Source organism: Hypanus sabinus, chromosome 3 (assembly GCF_030144855.1).
Source record: "Hypanus sabinus isolate sHypSab1 chromosome 3, sHypSab1.hap1, whole genome shotgun sequence".
NCBI lineage: Eukaryota > Metazoa > Chordata > Chondrichthyes > Myliobatiformes > Dasyatidae > Hypanus > Hypanus sabinus.
Genome location: NC_082708.1, coordinates 147,728,596 through 147,748,402, shown reverse-complemented (window position 1 = coordinate 147,748,402; position 19,807 = coordinate 147,728,596). Strand labels below are relative to the sequence as shown.

Sequence of the window (19,807 nt, the reverse complement as noted above, 5' to 3'; positions counted from 1 at the left end):
TGCTTTGACTCCAGTTAGTGTGAATTTAACTTACCCCAGAGCCTGATTTGAAATTTTTAACTGAATCGGTAAAGAAGTCAATGTTTTGACCACAGCATTCAAGCTAATAAAACAAACATTGCAAAAAATGCCCACAAATCCAGTTCTACTGCATTAGAATTATGTACATATGCCCACACAGGCTCCAACAAACTGAATAAAATTGATTGACTTGTAACTGTAGAAAAAAAGTTCTGCATCTTGAATTGACTTTATTACTTAGATCCTTCACATACTTGAGGAGTAAAAATCTTTGTTACGTCTCCGTCTAAATGTGCAATGTGCAATTTATAGTGATTTGTAATAAACAGTATGTACAACAGGACAGTCAATATAGCATAAAAATATAATTGTTACCAACGTGAATTAATCAGTCTGATGGCCTGGTGGAAGAAGCTGTCCCGGAGCCTGTTGGTCCTGGCTTTTATGCTGCGGTACCGTTTCCCAGATAGTAGCAGCTGGAACAGTTTGTGGTTGGAGTGACTCGGGTGTCCAATGATCCTTCGAGCCCTTTTTATGCACCTGTCTCTGTAAATGTCTGGAATAGTGGGAAGTTCACATCTACAGATGTGCTGGGCAGTCTGCACCACTCTCTGCAGAGTCCTGTGATTGAGGGAAGTACAGTTCCCATACCAGCCAATGATACAGCCAGACAGGATGCTTTCAATTGTGTCCCTGTAGAAAGACCTTAGGAATTGGAGAATCGTGCCAAACTTCTTCAACCGTCTGAGGTGAAAGAAGTGCTGTTGTGCCTTTTTCACCACACAGCCAGTATGTACAGACCACGTAAGATCCTTGGTGATGTGGATGCTGAGGAACTTAAAAACTGTTCACCCTCTGAACCCCTGATCCATTGATATCAATAGGGGTTAGCCTGTCTCCATTCCTCCTGTAGTCCACAACTAGCTCCTTTGTTTCTGTGATATTGAGGGAGAGGTTGTTTTCTTGACACCACTGTGTCAGGGTGATAACTTCTTCTCTGTAGGCTGCCACGTTATTATTTGAGATAAGGCCAATCAACATAGTATTGTCAGATACTATATTAGAAACAGATTACACTGATAAGAACCGGAATCAGAAATCACAGATTTAAGTAGTTGGTGAGGGGAAATAGGGTAAATTACTATTACACGGCAAGTTATTATAAATTGGAGCAGACTTCCTAAAAGAGTAATGGAACCAGATTTAATAGTGATTTTTAAGAGAATTGTAGTTGGTAAAGGGGAATATGCTGTGCAATGACGAGAGAGCAAATGAGAGTGGAACTAATTGTTGAGTGGAGCCAGCAGGGTCACAACAAATCAGATGATCTCTCTCTGTGCTGTATGAAGTGTTAAGCATCCACCTCTTGCTATTCCGTGAAAGAATGGCACCTGATATTGGAAATCTTCACCTTTTGTACATCACGTGCTGCTGAGACAACAAAGCAAGCAATACTATTCACAGTTGTCTGGTTTTGTTCTGGTTCCCTGCTGCCCACAGGAGGAAAATGAATGCTAATACTAAATTTATGTTAATTTAACTCTGTTAACTTATGTTTGTCATGCTTGTAATTTACTGTGCCAGTGCTCCAACAAGCTAATTTATTCCATATGCATATGTGCCTATAAGAACAATAAAATTGAATCCACATAATTGGGATCCACGTAACCAACCAGAACCTCGCACTTGCATTCCTGGAATGAGTCTCCAGAGAACTGAAAACCAGGTTGCATATCAACATCTCACTATGGTACCAAATATTAGAGCACTGTCTAGGCTGGTCCTCAAGATGGCTGCTCCTTGACATAGTTATTCTCAAGGGAAGGTCAGCAGTACAAATGAAGAAATAATTCAGGATGAGTCTCTTTGCACTGCTGCATCCCAATCTCCCCATTTTCTTTACATTTACTACCTTTTTATTCCCTTCCATATATCTGCCTCTGATTCTAAGTTTCTTTGTTGACGGGACTCACAAGGTACAGTGCTGATGAGAGAGGCTATTTGGTCCTTCTGTCTCAGGACAAAGCAGATGGGCAGCTTGTTGACATGGAGTGACAACTCATAAAAACAACTCAAAGAGTAAAGTGAGTGGCAGTAAAAAGAGGGCTCAAGTAGTGGGCAATTTAAACAGAACTGTCAACTCTGTTGTTTCACAGTGCTCAATGGACAGAAGGTGAAATTTGCTGTTTAAGGGAACATGAGGGGACACTTCTTCACTCAGATGGTCATGAGAATGTGGAACGAGCTGCCAGCACGAGTGGTGTGTCCAAGCTCTATTGTAAAGCTTAAGAGAAATTTGGATAGGTACGTGGATAGTAGGGATATTGCGGCCTATGGTTCAGATGCAGGTCGATGGGATTAGGCAGTTTAAATGTTTCGGCATGGAGTAGATGGGCCGAAAGGCCTGTTTCCATGATGTATTTTTCTATGACTCTCTGAAAATAAATGCCACTCTCCACTAGATATTGAGCAATCAATATTTAATACGTCTTACAGCACATGAGAGATCATTTGATTCATTGTGACTCTGCTAGTTCTAGTCTCCAAATACAATGGATTCAGGTTAATTGGAACACATTGGGACCAGTAACATTTTGGCCGAATTAAGTATCTGTCCCAATTACATGAAGTTTCATGGAAATAGCTAAAAAGGTATAAAAAAGACAAACTAATTTTAACTCAGTAACAAATTATGTATTTGAATGAAATATAGAAAAATCAGAACACTACCGATACTACTGCAGTACAGTGCTATAAAACTATGTATTAGTTCTTGGTAGTCATTGATGGAGGAATTCATACACTGTATGCTGCCATTTTCTTTAGATTGACTGTAAATGAACAAAATCAGTGCAGACACCTAGTACAAATAATGGACTGCCTTCATATAGTGCTTTCGATGATTGCAGCCTCCAAATCTTCATTTCCATTGTAACATTCAAGATGATAGTCAATACTTTCAAATACTTCATTGTTCTTAACTAATGGAAGTAGTGAAATTTTTTCATTTTCACTCCCAGCTGATTCTCGCATCTACAAGCTTCACAGCTTGACACCCGCTGTCAGTAAAACAGTTCTGAATTGCTTTATTGCTTATTCCTCACCAAATATCAGTGAGAAAAATCATTGACACTACTTAAAAAACGTTCGCTCTAATCAGCGTGGTGTCTAAAGGCCACACAAGCGCAACCATCCGACGCTAGTTAAAAACTGGCTGGCAATGGTCTCCTCTCAAACAGCATAGTTTCCCAAATAAATAAAAAGAATCCTAGATATTTTCTTCATTTTTTTCTTTATGAGTTGCCCCAAATAAGTGGCTCTTATAAAGTAAAACCAAGCAAAATGGGTGACAACAGGGCTTCACTTCTAGATGAACACAATGCCTTCTGTGGTCGCTCTGACCATCAAAACATGGCATCACAACCTCCCACAGCCTCCTATGATCCTGTCATTTCTGTCTCTGAGGCTGACCTACGAGCATCCTTCAGGAAGGTGATCCAAGTCAAGTCAATTCACTTTTATTGTCATTTCAACCATAACTGCTGGTACAGTACATAGTAAAGATGAGACAATGTTTTTCAGGACCATGGTGTTACATGACACAGTCCAATGAAAAGCATCTGGCCCAAACAGGGTACCTGGCTAAGTACTAAACATCTGTGGTGATCAACTGGTTGGAGTGTCACTGAGATCTTTAACCTCTCACTTCGGCAGTCTGAGGTACCCATCTGCTTCAAGCAGTCTTTACTAATACAGTTGCTAAGAAGAACATGATAACCTGCCTCAGTGGCTGTTGTCCAGTAGCACTTAAATCCACAGTGGTTAACTGCTGTGAGAGGTTGGTGATGAAACATATCAAATCTGAGAAGCAACTTGGATCTGCTCCAATTTTCCTACCGGCGCAATAAATCTACAACAGATGCCATCTCACTGGCTCTTCACTCAACCCTGGAACATCTGGACAGCAAAGATGCATATATCAGGACGCTCTTTATCAACCACAGCTCAGCATTTAACACTATTATCCCCTCAAAACTAATCAGTAAGTTTCAAGACCTTGGCCTCAATGCTTCCTTGTGCAAATAGGCCTTCAATTTTATCACCTGCAGACCCCAGCAACAATATCACCACCACAATCTGCAGCAGCCCAGGAGCTCCACTAGGCTGTGTCTTGAACAACCCTCCCCCCCCCCACCCCCAGCTCTACGCGCTTTACACTTATGACTGTGTGACTAAGCACAGCTCCAGGGCCACTTTCAAGTTTGCCAATGACCACTGTCGTGGGCTGAATCATCAAAAACAAATCAACATGTAGGAGGGAGACTGAAAATCTGTCTGAGTGGTGCCACAGCGACAACCTCAGCAAGACCAAGCAGCTTATTGACCCGGAAGAGGAAACCAAAGGTCCATGAACCAGTCCTCATCAGAGCATGCCATACTCGGTACAATAATAAAAATAAATAAATAAATAATAAGATACTACTTAAATTTCTTGGTGGTATCATTTCAGAGGACCTCAGCATTCAAGTGCAATTATGAAGAAAGCATAACAGTGCCTCATTTCCTTAGGAGTTAGCAAAAATTCAACATGACATCTAAAACATTCACAAGCTTCTATACATGTGCAGTGAAGAGTATATCGACTGCCACTTCAGCCTCGTATGTAAACACCAAGGCCCTGGAACAGAAAGTCCTACAGAAAGTAGTGGATATAGCCCAGTCCATCACAGGTAAAGCCCTCCCCACCACTGAACACATCTACATGAAGCATTGTCGCACAAGTTTGATTAGTAAAAGAAGAATATCTATTAGTGGTGCTCAGCTGCAGTTTTGGGATCTATACACAGCTTTCTGTAGCTATACTGGGCCAAATTCTGCTGGCTGACAGTTGGTGCTCATTTTCTCATGTGTTCCATGAAGAATAGGGGGACTCTTGGATGTTGGCCATTCTTGCCTCAGGAAGTCTTGGACTTGCAGGTATGCACTGGCAAGGACCAGCACACCTGCTCCACTACTGGAATCCCTGCTGAGCCCAGGGAGGAGGAAGTTAAGTTGGAAAGAGATCCAAATTTACCTTGTATCCCAGTCTCTACTCTACAACAGGGCAGCAGATGAAACATAAACAATTCTACTCATGTGGTCTTTGAGAAAAGATAGGTAAGTGGCTTATTCTAAAGCTTTTAATCTTTTTCTTTTGTATTTAAATAACTATTTAAATTTATTTGAAGTTTGAAAGTTGTTTATTAGAGACATTTAAAAACCGTTAAATTTTTGACAGCTGGTGAGCTATCAAAAGCTATATGGCCTTTGTGAGCCAAGGCCTCTTGATCTGAATTTGCTCTCTACCAGAGACTCTCTGCCTTCAGCCCTCCACAAAGTGCAGGTGGATTGAATGTTGAGCCAGTGGGTGGGATACAGGAAAACCTGATGCATTAAGCATTGAGCTCAGTTAGATTTAATGGAATACAAATACAAGCTCTCATCTATTTCACTGAAGCAAATATTTAACTGAATTGTGGACTCATGTCATGTTAGATTCTTTATTCCCAATTTCATTCTAATGGTTGTTGTCATTATCTTCACATCACTAAAGACTGATTACAATTTAAATTGGGAACATTTGTACACTGACAATATCCTTACAATTCTCGTGGTTTAGTTTCTCTTCTATGTTATTGACAAGCTTTGATTTTTCAAAAGAAATTATTACAGATTCTACCGAAATTCAGTGATACTGTTTTCACCAAGCTGTTCTACTGATGAAGTATCCTGGGATAAATCTTTGAAATATGCTGGATCACTGTTGAAAATTATACTATTGAAAAATCATAATGCTATGGAATGGCATGAAACAATTTGATAGAAATATCATTTCTAGTACATGTAGAATGCAAAGTGTAGTAATTTATGTAGTTTGACCCTGGTTCTGAAATTCAGCTTACAAAGTAAGTTCAGGGCATTCAATTTGGGAAATATATCTATTCCAATCAATCAGAGATCATGCTCCTAATTGTAATCTGATTAGAAAGTATAAGGCTTAATGACAGAGAAGGGCAGGACCAAACTTCATCAAAATACCCTAGTCACCTCTGTAACTGGTATGGTAGTAGCTGCTTCTGGAAGGAAAGACAGAGAGGGAAGGAGACAGCTTTTTGATAAAACCAAGATTCATAAATGGAGCTGAATTAATATGCACCATGAAGAGTGTGGGTTTATCCTCTGCTGTGTTTGTGGAAATTAAACTGCACAAATCTATTGCAATTCCTTTTAACTATTGCTGTAAACCTGCGTTGATGATCTTATAAAAATAATTCCACTTGAACACTTAGTCCCCAGCTCACTTTCAAAGTCAGCTCTTTCTTAAATCCACCTTACAAATGCTTTGCTTCCATTCTTTATTTCCCTCTCCTAACACTGATCCATTTGAAAACAGCTCACATACGACTCTCAGCATTAAAAATACACGAGAGAAACTAAGCATAGACCACAGGCAAAATAATTTAAGGTATTTAAATCTTAAGATTATTGCTTTGCTTATGAGTCACAACCTTTGATGTTATATCAGTCACTAATTACCCTTTTATAGTGGTTTTCACTGCATAACATCACACCATTCAGCCTTTCCACCATTTAATGAGATCATAGCAGACCTGTATCAGTAATCTATTTGTTCAGCATGGTTTCACATTTCTTGATGGTCTTGAAAGTCTACAGAGTTCTATCTAAATTATAGGATCCACAGCTTTGTGGAGACAGACAGCACTAAACATCCACTATCCTTCCTGTGATAAACATTTCTTGGTTTCAGTTCAAAATACTTTTAAAGTGAGCCTCCTTGATTTGAATTTATCCCTCCCAGAATATTCATGAAATCATGGAACATGGAGATGATCAGCCATGACTTTGATGAATGGTGAAGCAAACGTGAGCGGACAAATGGTCTCATTCTGCTGCTATTCCCTGAATTATTGGTACCACACCACCAAAGGAAGCAGTTTTTCTGCTATACACCCTTCTGAAATGCTCCGTTGTTTTAAAGTAATGCTCAGCCTTTCAAAACCAATGATGAAAGCAGCCTGTAATAAATTGCTCTGTAATTCGTAATTTAAAATTCAATAACGGCTCACGTGGATAAAGGCAGACCCAGTGTCTTTACTAAAAGCACTTCTTTCATGCTAACGTCCATGGTAAATCAGGAGATACCCTTTTACATACACACCATATACAACACAGTACACTGTTTGGCTACTGAAATATAAATGAGCTCTTCCAACCACATAAAGACATGACAAAATTCAAGAACATCATCATGGTTCAGTTTGCACTGAGGCCACAGAAACTGGACACACAATCTTGTGTGTACCAAACTCAACTTCTATCAAGTTCTCCTGAATTTCATTAAGAATCATAGGAACAGAGTTATGTCTGCACATTAACTTATAAATAGGGTCTTGGTGCTCAGTTCAATCAGTGGAGATGCCTGGACAATAGAGTTTGTTACTTTGTTTATTTTTGTTGTAATTGTGTCCTTATGTTAAAAAATTATAATTATTGTTTAGTTTCTTTTTCTTGTTTTTATTCTGCTATATGCCTGTGATGCTGCTACAATTAAGCTTTTCTATTGCAACTCTGCATATGTCAATGAAAACAAGAGGAAATCTGCAGAAGCTGGAAATTCAAGCAACATACACAAAATGCTGGTGGAACGCAGCAGGCCAGGAGGCATCCATAGGAAGAAGTACAGTCGATGTTTTGGCCGAGCCCCTTCATCAGGACTAACTGAAAGAAGAGATAGTAAGAATTTTGAAAGGGGGAAGGGGAGGGAGAGATCCGAAATGATAGGAATAGACAGGAGGGGGAGAGATGAAGCTGAGAGCTGGAAAGTTGATTGACAAAAGGGATACACAGCCAGAGAGGGAGAAGATCATGGGATGGGAGGCCTAGGGAGAAAGAAAGGGGGAGGGGAACACCAGAGGAAGATGAAGAGCAGGCAAGGAGGTATTGTGAGAGGGACAGGGAGAGAGAAAAGAGAGAGAGAAAAAAAGAGGAACGAATAAATAAATAAATAAATAAATGGATGAATGAATGAATGAATGAATGAATGAATGAATGAGTCAGAAGGGGAGGAGGGGCATTAACAGAAGTTGGAGAAATCAATGTTCATGCCATCAGGTTGGAGGCTACCCAGACGGAATATAAGGTGTTGTTCCTCCAACCTGAGTGAGGCTTCATCTTGACAGAGGAGGTCATGAATTGACATATTAGAATGGGAATGGGATGTGGAATTAAAACGTGTGGCCACTGGGAGATCCTGCTTTCTCTGGTAGACAGAGTGTAGGTGTTCAGGTGTTCAATAAATGAAGTTTGATTTTGTATAAATATGACATTGACAGATTCTTCTTATTGAAAGACTTGGCCTATGGTATGTCATTTAATCTCTTGAGCATCTTAGTAGACTGGTAATTTTTTTGAATTTGTTGGAAATTAGTAATAGGCATTAGTAATGATCTTTCAAGAATCTCTAGATTCTAGAACGGTTCCAGAGGACTGGAAAATTGCAAATGTCACTCCACTCTTTATGAAACAAGGGAGACAGAAGAAAGGAAATTACAGGCCAGTTAGCCTCATTTCGGTGGTTGATAACAAGTTGGGAGTCGTTATTAAGGAGTGGATTTCACATTACTTGGAGGCACATGATACAATAGGGGAAATCTTGCCTGACAAATCTGTTTAAGTTCTTTCAGGAAATAACAAGCAGGATAGACAAAAGAGATTCAGTGGATGTTGTTAACTAGGATTTCCAGAAGGCCTTTGACAAGGTGCTGCACGTGAGGCTGCTTTACAAGATAAGAGCCCATCGTTTAACAGGAAAGATACTAGCATTGACAAAAGACTGGCTGATCGACAAGAGGCTGAGTGGGAATAAAGGGAGCCTATTCTGGTTGACTGCTCGTGACTAGGGGGGTTGGTACTGGGACTGATCTTTCACATTATATGAAAATGGTTTGAATGATGGAATTGATGGCTTTGAGGCCAAGTTCGCAGACAATATGAAGACAGATGGAGGAGCATGCAGTATTGAGGGAGCAGGGAGTCTGCAGAAGGACTCAGAAAGATTGGGAGAATGGGCAAGGAAGTGGCAGATGGAATATAGTGTAGGGAAATAAATGCAAAGACTATTGTCTAAATGGGAGAAAAATTCAAAACACAGAGGTGCAAAGAGTTTTGGGAGTCCTTACGCAGGATTCCTTGAATTTTAACTTGCAGCTTGAATCGGTGGTGAGGAAGGCAAATGCAATGTTAGCATTCATTTCAAGAGGACTAGAATATCAGAGCAAGGACACAACACTGAAGCATTATAATGCATGGGTCAGACCGTACCTGGAGTATTGTGAGCAGTTTTGGGCCTCTTATCTAAGAAAAGATATGCTGGCATTGAAGGAGGTCAGGAGGTTCACAAGTATAATTCTGGGAATGAAAGGGTTAACATATGAGGAGCATTTGATGGTTCTGGGCCTGTACTCACTGGAACGTAGAAGGACGGGGAGTGCTGTGATCTGGTCTAGACAGAACGGATGTGGAAAGGATGTTTCCTATGGTGGGTGAATCTAGTTCCAGAGAGCACAGCCTCAGTATAGAGAAATGTCCATTTAGAATAGCAATGAGGTAGAATTTCTTTAGTTAGAGGAATTAATTGCAATGAATTACTGTGAGTATAATAAATGAGTATATTCAAAGAAGAGGTTGATAGGTTATTGATTAGTCAGGGTGTCGAAGACTATAGTGAGAAGGCGGGAAAATGAGGTTGAAGAGGGATAATAAGTCAGCCAAGAAATGGTAGAAGACTCAATGGGCTGAATAGCCTAATTTTGTTCCTATGTCTTATGGAAATTTAGTGGGAATAAGTTAAGAAATACAATGGATTCAGAAATTCCAAGGATAATGTGCATCATGTATGATACGCAATTGAAAAATCAAGGAATGAAAACAGAAAAACAAAAATGGAGATGGAATTGCATGTCCAACCATCAAAGTTGAAATGGACAGGTCTTCCTCCCACATTGCACTCATTCCCCAGCTCTGAATTTTAAAAAAATGCTGCTTCATACATCTGCCTCGCACAACTGAACCCGTGAGCAGCAACTGTCCTGAAAGTGAACAATTGACGAATTTCAGAATCAGAATTAAGGTTAAAAATTCCAGGCTATAGAAGATGTCAATTCATCAAATACAGGCTCCTCCTACCACCACGCAAGTAATCCCATTTAAATTGGCTGGACTCTGAAAGTAATCAACTGATGCACTGCTTGCAGCAACTATTATTCTTTGTCAACAGGCCGTTACTTTGCAGTCGACAAGTGCTATTGTCAAGTAGTTTCTTCAGCTGAAGAATTATTTCCATCAATCTTTGATGTATTATGACATCAACCTGTTTTTCAGATTAATGCAAAGCAAATGTTGTAGACTGCACATACTGTCTGTAATGAAAGATAAAGATCCATACACTTACTGATTCTGTTCCATCCCATTAGAAGATAAGTTGAGGCAGCATTCAGAAGTCTGGCAATTCCAGAAGCGATTACCTGAGAAACAGGCCATTCTACCCAGCTAGTCCATGCCAGCATTTAAACTCTGCAAATAAATCTATCTAACTTTTATGTCCTGCCTCCCGTGAAATGCATAGATCTATTGAAAGGGAGGCTTTTTCTGAATTCCCTGCTTGATTTCTTGGTGAAATAGCCTAACTCACTTAACATCTATTATACACAAAATGTCATAAATTACAGAGCTAGCAGGGAGTCTGTTGCACAATGGGAGGAATAACAGTCGATATAATCAGGTGCAGGTTTGGTAAAACAATCACTAACATCTTTCATTTGAATCCAATTGATTGAACTAGCTTCTGTTTTTATTCTGTACAGTCCACGGCAGAGTTTTACTGTACTTTATGTTTGTTCCTTCACCAGAAAACGATCCACAGGGTTGCTGACATCCAGAACTTTTCATACATTTGCTGCAAAGCAAGGCACTTATTGACAATTTGAACTGCATTAGTGGGTCAAAAGAGGATGAGTTTACCTTCTGTAAGTAAAGAATCATGCCTTTGAGCACAGCGTAAAACGTTTTCCAACCTCTTTTTCCCCTGGGAGCTGCATTGACACAAAACAAAACACATGTAGGGATCAGACAGAGGAGTAAGTTTCAGAGTCAATACAAGTGCCATTGGTTTAGACTTTCCATCTTGAATAGAATGTGCTCTAGGAAGAGAATGTTCTTTCAGGAATAGTTCCATAACTTCTGTAAACAAACGGATGGCTGGAGAGTGATTTAAAAAAACTGATTTATAAGCATACAACATTAGTTAAATAAATTACTGAAACAAACAGCTGTAAAGATATCAGTTGTCTCCTTGCAAAATTTCCAAGAATAATGCAGAGTTGGGCCAAATCTAGAATTAATACATCAAATCTAATTCTCAAAGTTATTCCATGTCATCCCATTCACAAGCTTATCAACATACTTTTCAATGCATGTTCATAGCATCATTGCCCGTTCAAGGAGAATGGATAACACAGATTAAGAACAGCAGTTCAGGTCCTTTCACATAAAAGATGGGCATAACAGTAGGATGAATATTTGCATACACTGAGCTGTGAACATAATTTACAAAGGTAATACACACAAGATGAAGAGCTCAGTAGGTCAGGCAGCGTCTGTAGAAAGGAATAAAGAGTTGACATATCAATTACAGAAAACAAGGATGGATTGGCTAGATTACAGGATGAGTCTGAATCCTAAGTAATTCTGATAGCTGCAATGTCTTCAGGTGACATCACACTATATACCAGAAAGTCTCAATCAAAAATAACAACATATGATTTCAAAGTATTGAGAACTTCCTCCAGCAGACCCTTCAAAGGAATGCCTTTGTGTTTTATTGTATTGGCAAAGTACTACTGCCATGTTGCAAACTTGCACATTTTTCTTCCAAAACTAGTCAGCAGTCATCCAAATTTATTGGCGCATAACTTATCTCCTGGCTTCTGCTCCACCCATATATCATTTACTATGTATGCAGATAACCAAACCTACATTGATTGAAGCTGCCATGTCTCCATCCAGCAGAGTGTGGGCTTTGCTCTAATAATGGTAATGCAAAAAAATATTGATTCAGAAAGTGTGCTCTGGGCATTAAAATAATTACAGAATGGACAGTGGCCATCGTTAGTAATTTGGCAAAGACATCAAGTATTATCTCAAAGTGTTGACCATGAGGATTCTATATCAGTGAGTTGGAACAGGACAGTCAATTTCGCACTTTGCATTCCCTACTCTTGCCATTCAGAAAAGGTGGGCCGGAATTTAAAGAACTGGTTCAAATAAGCTTAACTAAAATGTGGAAATGCTCAGCAACTTATGCAGCACTCATGGAGAAAGAAACAAGAATTAATATTTCATGCTGATGACTTTTTGTCAAAGTTTTGGTAAAATATAGTCAGAACAGGTATAAAAATGTGGAGAAGACAGCGCCCGCATTGAGAGAAAAGCTGAAAAAACAAATCAGCTTAAAATTTGTTTTAATTTGACCCCAGTTCTAAACTGTAACATTAACTCTCACTTTCTCCGCAGATGCTGTCTGATTGCTGAGCAATTTTGCATTGTTATACTTTTAATTCAGAATTACAAGTAATTATACTACAGTTGACACCATTGAAAATGTCAAAGGGTGACTTATTAAGTAAAGGGGAACTCTGGGTTCCAAATATGAGTGGGTTCATAGGTGAAAGTGGGAAAGGAGGAGAACACCATCCAAGGATGTCACCTGTTGGCTTGGTGCAAGATGATGAAAAATCATTTTCTTCAAATTTTCCAAAATATATTTCTGGACTTACAGCTTTTGTGGACTTCCAGCATCTACTGTCCCTTGTGTCTCCAAATGTATGGTCTTCTCTGCTTTGTCTATTATTTCAAATTTAAAGAACCCAGTGGAAAAACAAACTAGAGTCATAGAATCATACAGTACAGAAAAAGGCCTTTTTGCCTAACTCGTCCATGCAATCAAGTTCACTACCTGAGCTGTGACCACGTCCCATTTGTCAGTGTTAAAAAGAAATTCAACATGCTTGCAAAAGCAGAGGTTACGATGATTTTGTGCTGAGCAGACAAGTTGCTGTCTGACACATCTCATTAATATACCAACATCCCAATCACAGCATTTTACAGTCATATGGTGTCATATCAATTTCTAAGTTGAGGACTATCCATGTTCAATGGGTACATTTTATTGCCGGAATTGCTTATACTTCATAGTGTACGTTTGAAGATCTTGAGCAGAAGAACATAACTTCTTGTCTTTGTGGAATTACTGTATATTGCTATGGGAGACAGATTCTTTAAAATCATTTTTATTGCTTTCCACATCCATGGACAAAAATAATAAAACAGCAGAAAACTTCACGAGGACAATTTGTGCTTCAACTAGAAGCTTTCTAGCTCATAGCTCTTCATGAAATCAAGTATCTTCCTGATTGTATACATGATGAAGAATGACTGCCTTTATGTTTATGTTGCTAGTGAAACAGTAGCAGCAACTATGGAGCATCATATTATATGACATCAATGCAGTCTGTCAGTAACTTGTGCAATATACCAAAGTCACTTTGTATTGTAAAAATAACTTAATGAAGAGTGTAAGTAATTTGTCAGAACACTGATTTCAAATTATTCTTCCTTTTGTTTGGTTACATATTCCATGGAGAAAGAACTAGTTAAAGCCAGAAAGTGAATATCTTATGCATATTTGCTAAGAATGGGCAACCACACACGGACAGGTTTTTCTAAATAAGCATTACCTTTTCCTCCCACAGTGTCCAGTTTCCCCTTCATAAGCAAGCCAGCATGGAAAGACAAGGGTTTGTAAACACTGAACCTCATTTAAGGCAAACAGGAAAGGAATAAGTGGGAAAGTTATGGGATTTTACCCGTTTTTAAATATAGGGTGTTGGTGGAAGTAGATGTCAAAAGCGTATTACATCTGTCTGAAAAGAAACAATTGGGAGAGAAAAATGTATTATGCAATTGGATAGGCTTTTCAAAGAGTCAGCACAGGGACATTGTTTCTTCTATAATTGTATGATTCATTGACTTTATGCCTCGTAGAAATGATCTATGCTAAGGAAAACATAACCCAAACCTACCAGGACTTTCAATTTCTCAAAAACATTCTGGCTTCTTAATCCCCTCCCGGGGAGGAAGCAAATCACTTTTAATACTGACACAGCATAAAGGTAAGCAATGAAATAGCAATGGAGGAATAACCTCTCATCAGGACTCACTTTTTTTTCCATCCATATCCGCATGAATTTTTCGAGAAAGAAAGCCAGTTTTGTATGTTTTAGCATTGGGATCCTGTGGAATGTCAAGGAACGGATTAGTACCAGAACCAATACGATTGCTGGTCTTGGATCCAGCATTATCTGTCTTGTCATTAGCAAGCTCAGAGAGAGATTTCCTCAACTCTTCTTCATTTCTGGAGGAAGACAAAAGTGAGAGAGAAAAATGATACTTGTAAAGAGAATTATGCAATATTTATCAAAATACTTCAGTCTGTCAAATAATAGATCAAAATGTATGATTCTAGAACCAAGGAAAATGGATATTTTACATATTCTTTGAAGAGGCTAGGGTAAACTTTTCTGAATGTGCTCACTGGACGTTAAAAGCAAAGTACAATAAATGTTGAAAAGCTGAAATACAAGCAGAAACCACCAGAAACACACAGCATGTCAGATAACATGTGTGGAGCAGAACAGTAAATTTCTTGGTTGCAGCTTAGTTTTTCTCTCTCCATAGATGCTGCCTAACACACTGGGTGTTTGTAGCAATTTCTGCTGTAAGTTATCCAATAGGAATGTGGACCCAGCATGTACACAAGGTTCCTTTTTATTGTTTACTAGTGAAGCAATATCAGTCATATAGGTTAGCCTCCCAGGATTTGAGTACTGACATTTCAATTAACTAGTTTATAGGAAGAAATTGGGCTTTGCAAACCATCAATATCTGTCTAGAAATATTAACTGATACACTGAATTTCTGTTACTTTAAGTCACTAACTTGTCACAAAAACACTTCTATTATATTTATAGTATGTGAAAGAACTACAAAGATGGATCAATAATTGTCACATATTTAATCTAATTTAACTTATTTCTAATTGCAAAGAGGACAACCACCGACATTTACACATTCTGACTCCTGTACTTAATGGCTGTGCCCATCTTGCCAAAGGGGGAAAAAGTTGGGAGTAGCAGCCATCATTTACAATTAATTTATTAGTAATCTGTTTTGTTGCAAGTAATTCCAGTGCCTGTCTGGCTTTTGTGTTGTACAAGTGCATGGGCACTCTCTAGGGGGTAGCACCATGGGATATGGGGTTGGTCCAGGAAAGTGTCACAGAGGAAGAAGATCTTATGGATTGACAGAGCAGGCATGAAGGGCCAAACAGCTCATCCACACTTGCACTTATTACATTCTCTGATGGCTCGTCGTTTTATCTGTAATGGAAGATTAAGGAGTGGAGGTCAGATAATGTTGACAGGACCATACAATTATTTTCAAGGCGTATATATTTTGCCTTTTCTACATCTGGTGTTAAGCCCAAGGTTTATAGTGAATTTGGGGAAGGTTCTATGGCAGTAGAACACGTTTAAACTATAATTATCCTACAATAGAGAACATCAACAGATGTACGCAGATACCTTCACGTATCGTACATATTTGTCTTAACAGTGTTTAGCAATTAGCACAACAGTTAGTGGTACTTTACATGGAATAATGCTAAAAACCAAAATCACCCATATATATAAAATAGTATTTCTAGAAGGAATTAGAATGAGAATCAGCTTAAAGACAAATAAATCTGCAGATGCAGGAAATCCAAGCAACACACACAAAATGACGGAGGAACTCAGCAGGCCAGGCAGCATCTATGGAAAAGAGTAAACAGTCGGTGTTTCCAGCCGATAACCTTCATTCAGTCCTGCTCATCCAGCTTATGTTTTCAAACCAATGGATATGCTTTGATACGGTTTTAAAAAACATAATGCTTCCTCTTTGATTAATTTGAATGAGCCTTTACACATTGTTGAAGCAGCTTTTTAGCCAACTAAAGATGAAACAAAAATCTAAGTTACCATTTGATGAATTCCTACTATTTTCAATGGTTACATGGTGCATTAGGTGATAGGAAATGGCATCCTTTCAGAGGCAGGGACAACACACTGACACTTACACAGCACCTTTTACATCCTCCCCAGCTGTTTCACAACCAATAGAATCTAACTCCTGCAGGTTTCATGCAGCAAGTACCAACAAATAGCAGCATGATGATGTTCAGATCATCTGCTTTATTGATTTGAATGGGGATAAATATTGTCTGGACATTAGAGCCAATTCCCATATAACACCGTAGCTACTTATTCCTGACATAACAGAGAGCGCTAATGTCTGAGCCAAAAAGAAGTCTGCACCTTCAATGGTAAGGCTTTTTTTTTGTACTGCGCTGAGGAGTCAGCCTGATTTCTTCGCTCAAGCCTTCCGCACAGATCCTTCTGAGTCAAGGCGAAGGGAGCCATAGTATGCTCTCTGATGCCACATCAAAGCAAATGGTGGTTTTACTAATTACTCTAAACAGTGTTATTTATTTTAAGGAAATAAATGTGCATCAAGTTTTAGCAACGTAAACCAATTAAACTGGGGTATAAATACTCCTTCATAGGCTGATGGAATCTGCAATGAGCTACTGATAAGTTAGAGGATTGCTGGTAGATGAAATTCCATATTAATAAGTACAAGGTGATTCATTTCAGTTAAAAATAAAATTGCATTAAATATTCACTCATTAGAAGTAAGCTCAGAGTTGCACTGGTGTATAAAGTACAAGCTCATAGGATATTAAAGGCAACATCTTAGGATTCTTTGCTAAGATGTTTGTGTTACAGATGTATATTTTCAACACTGGACACCCTGTCAGATAAACAGTCGCTTAGTCAATAACTTCAGATAGCATTTACAATCCAGGCACATTGCTTGGGTCAGGAATTGTATACAGCCCTAACTAAGAGAGGCCATTTGTACGCTTGAAAGAAAGTTTTAAAAAAACTAATAATGAGCCTATATAAAATCCTGACGTCTTCAGTTGGATTACTGTGTGCTCTACTGCACTGTGAAAGCATGACAACTTAGGAGCTCTATATTGGAGCACTAAAATGCTACCTGTATTGAGCGAACACAAATATTCCAGGTTCCTGATCACAATGTTTGGGAATGTTATTGTCAATGACTCAGGTGGACAGTTTAATGGACAAGTCTTTTCCCCTGGAAAACATCAGTAAAGTTACTCAAAATCCTCCAACAGATACAAAGTACATGGACATTTAATGTGAAAATTTCTCCATGTTACATGTCAAAAGTTTATAAGAAACTGTGTGACAAATGATAGTGTTGATATTTCTGCTCTGGCTCATCTGAACTCAGGCACAATGAAATAATTTTTATGCAAACCCTCTGCTTCAATAAAAGCAAACAGATAATTCAATGGAATAGACTCCCTGGGGAGATGATGGAAACAGTTATAATTGATTCTATCAAATACAAATTACATTGATTTCTGTAAGGAAACAATTTTTTTCATTGCAGTCCGAAAAATTTGAGATGTGATGGGTGATAAGCATGATATATCTTAGCAAAAGAAGACGTAGCAAAATAATGAATCTGTTCCTCCTATAGATGATGCTGATCTGCTGAGTGTTACCAGAATTGTCTGGTTTTATTTCAGATTTCCAGCAGCTGAAGTTTTTTTTTGCTTAAATTTGCATTTATTCATAAGAGATTAAAAGAGAGGGAAGAAAAAAGATTGCACTACAGCTTAGATAGTGGAGGAAGAAATTCTCATTATGCTTAAAATGTTCCTGGAAAACACTTCTAGAACCAAATCCTGCAAGACCTGGGGAGCAATGTTAACTTCATGTCAATTTTTAGCTAGCATGCTAAATGACTTTCTCTGCTGAAAATCCCTATAAATCTATAAAGGTTAACGGTCCACAAGGAACATTTGATTTCTGGAGTCATAGTTTTCCAAGCTCTCTATTTTTGTCTTGCCACCCGTCCAGCTTTGCTATAGACTAATCGATAGAGATTTTTTTTCTATAATTTGTCCATGTGTCTAAGATCCTCATAGCATACTACCAGGTACAATGTCACTGCTTCAGTACCTTTCTAAGGCTCCTTAACTAATAACAATGTTGGAGTACCCCACAGAATTGAGACTGTGATGGTGAAAGGCAGCACTCACTAATCTAAATGGTCAATGCATGCAAATCTACCAGTACATTCACATCCTAAGAACTGGCACAAAGTTGCACAATGTACCCTGCATTACAGAGTGACTGTGTTCCTAGTAAACTCTGTGTAACTATTTTCTGTAGCGTGGAGCCTCTTTTTTTCTATTGAATCCAATGTTGTAAGGGGAGAAGTGTTCCTATGGCAAGTTTATCTTTCAAAAGTAATACCCCGATGTTGTGCGGTCTATATGAAGGAAATTCCGAGAATATTGCAGGCAGAGGAGATAGGATTATTGTTTTACTTATCTAGAAATGGATGTTGGACTGTTTGAGAAAGTATTGTTGTATAACTATGGATAGAATAGATTGCCTTGTCAGTTCTGAAGCAAACGCCTTAAATAGACAATAGACAGTAGACAGTAGGTGCAGGAGTAGGCCATTTGGCCCTTCTAGCCAGCACCGCCATTCACTGCGATCATGGCTGATCATACACAATCAGTACCCCGTTCCTGCCCTCTCCCTATATCCCTTGACCCCGCTATCTATAGGAGCTCTATCTAACTCTCCCTTGAATGCATCCAGAGACTCAGCCTCCACTGTCTTCTGGGGCAGAGCATTCCACATATCCACCACACTCTGGGTGAAAAAGTTTTTCCACATCTCTGTTCTAAATGGCCTACCCCTTATTCTTAAACTGTGGCCTCTAGTTCTGGACTCACCCATCAGCAGGAATATGCTTCTTGCCTCCAGTGTGTCCAATCCCTTTAAAATCTTATGTTTCAATCAGATCCCCTCTCATCCTTCTAAATTCCAGTGTATACAAGCCCAGTCGCTCCAATCTTTCAACATATAACAGTCCCGCCATTCCGGGAATTAACCTTGTGAACCTACGCTGCACTCCCTCAATAGCAAGAATGTCCTTCCTCAAATTTGGAGACCAAAACTGCACACAATACTCCAGCTGGGGTCTCATCAGGGCCCTGTACAGCTGCAGAAGGACCTCTTTACTCCTATACTCAATTCCTCTTATTAAAAAAGCCAGCAGGCTATTAGCTTTCTTTACTGCATGCTGTACCTGCATGCTTGCTTTCATTGACTGATGTACAAGAACACCTAGATCTCGTTGTACTTCCCCTTTTCCTAACCTGACTCCATTTAGATGGTAATCTGCCTTCCTGTTCTTGCCACCAAAGTGGATAACCTCACATTTATCCACATTAAACTGCATCTGCCATACATTTGCCCACTCACCCAACCTGTCCAAGTCACCCTGCATTCTTATAACATCCTCCTGACAGTTCACACTGCCACCCAGCTTTGTGTCATCAGCAAATTTGCTAATGTTACTTTTAATCCCTTCATCTAAATCATTAATGTATATTGTAAACAGCTGCGGTCCCAGCACCGAACCTTGCGGTACTCCACTGGTCACAGCCTGCTATTCT

The 19,807-nt window shown here is 39.0% G+C and overlaps 1 protein-coding gene across 15 annotated transcripts in view; it reads right to left on the bottom strand.

The window, feature by feature from the left end:
• psd3l (pleckstrin and Sec7 domain containing 3, like) overlaps nt 1-19,807 on the bottom strand; it is a 476,452-nt gene that overhangs the window by 37,241 nt on the left and 419,404 nt on the right. For all 15 annotated transcript variants that reach the window (XM_059965343.1, XM_059965341.1, XM_059965347.1 and 12 more), the window contains 2 exons: nt 14,358-14,551; nt 11,101-11,171 (listed from right to left, as the gene is read on the bottom strand). In XM_059965343.1, coding sequence (XP_059821326.1) covers nt 11,101-11,171; nt 14,358-14,551 — 265 coding nt within the window. The remainder of the gene's footprint in view (nt 1-11,100; nt 11,172-14,357; nt 14,552-19,807) is intronic.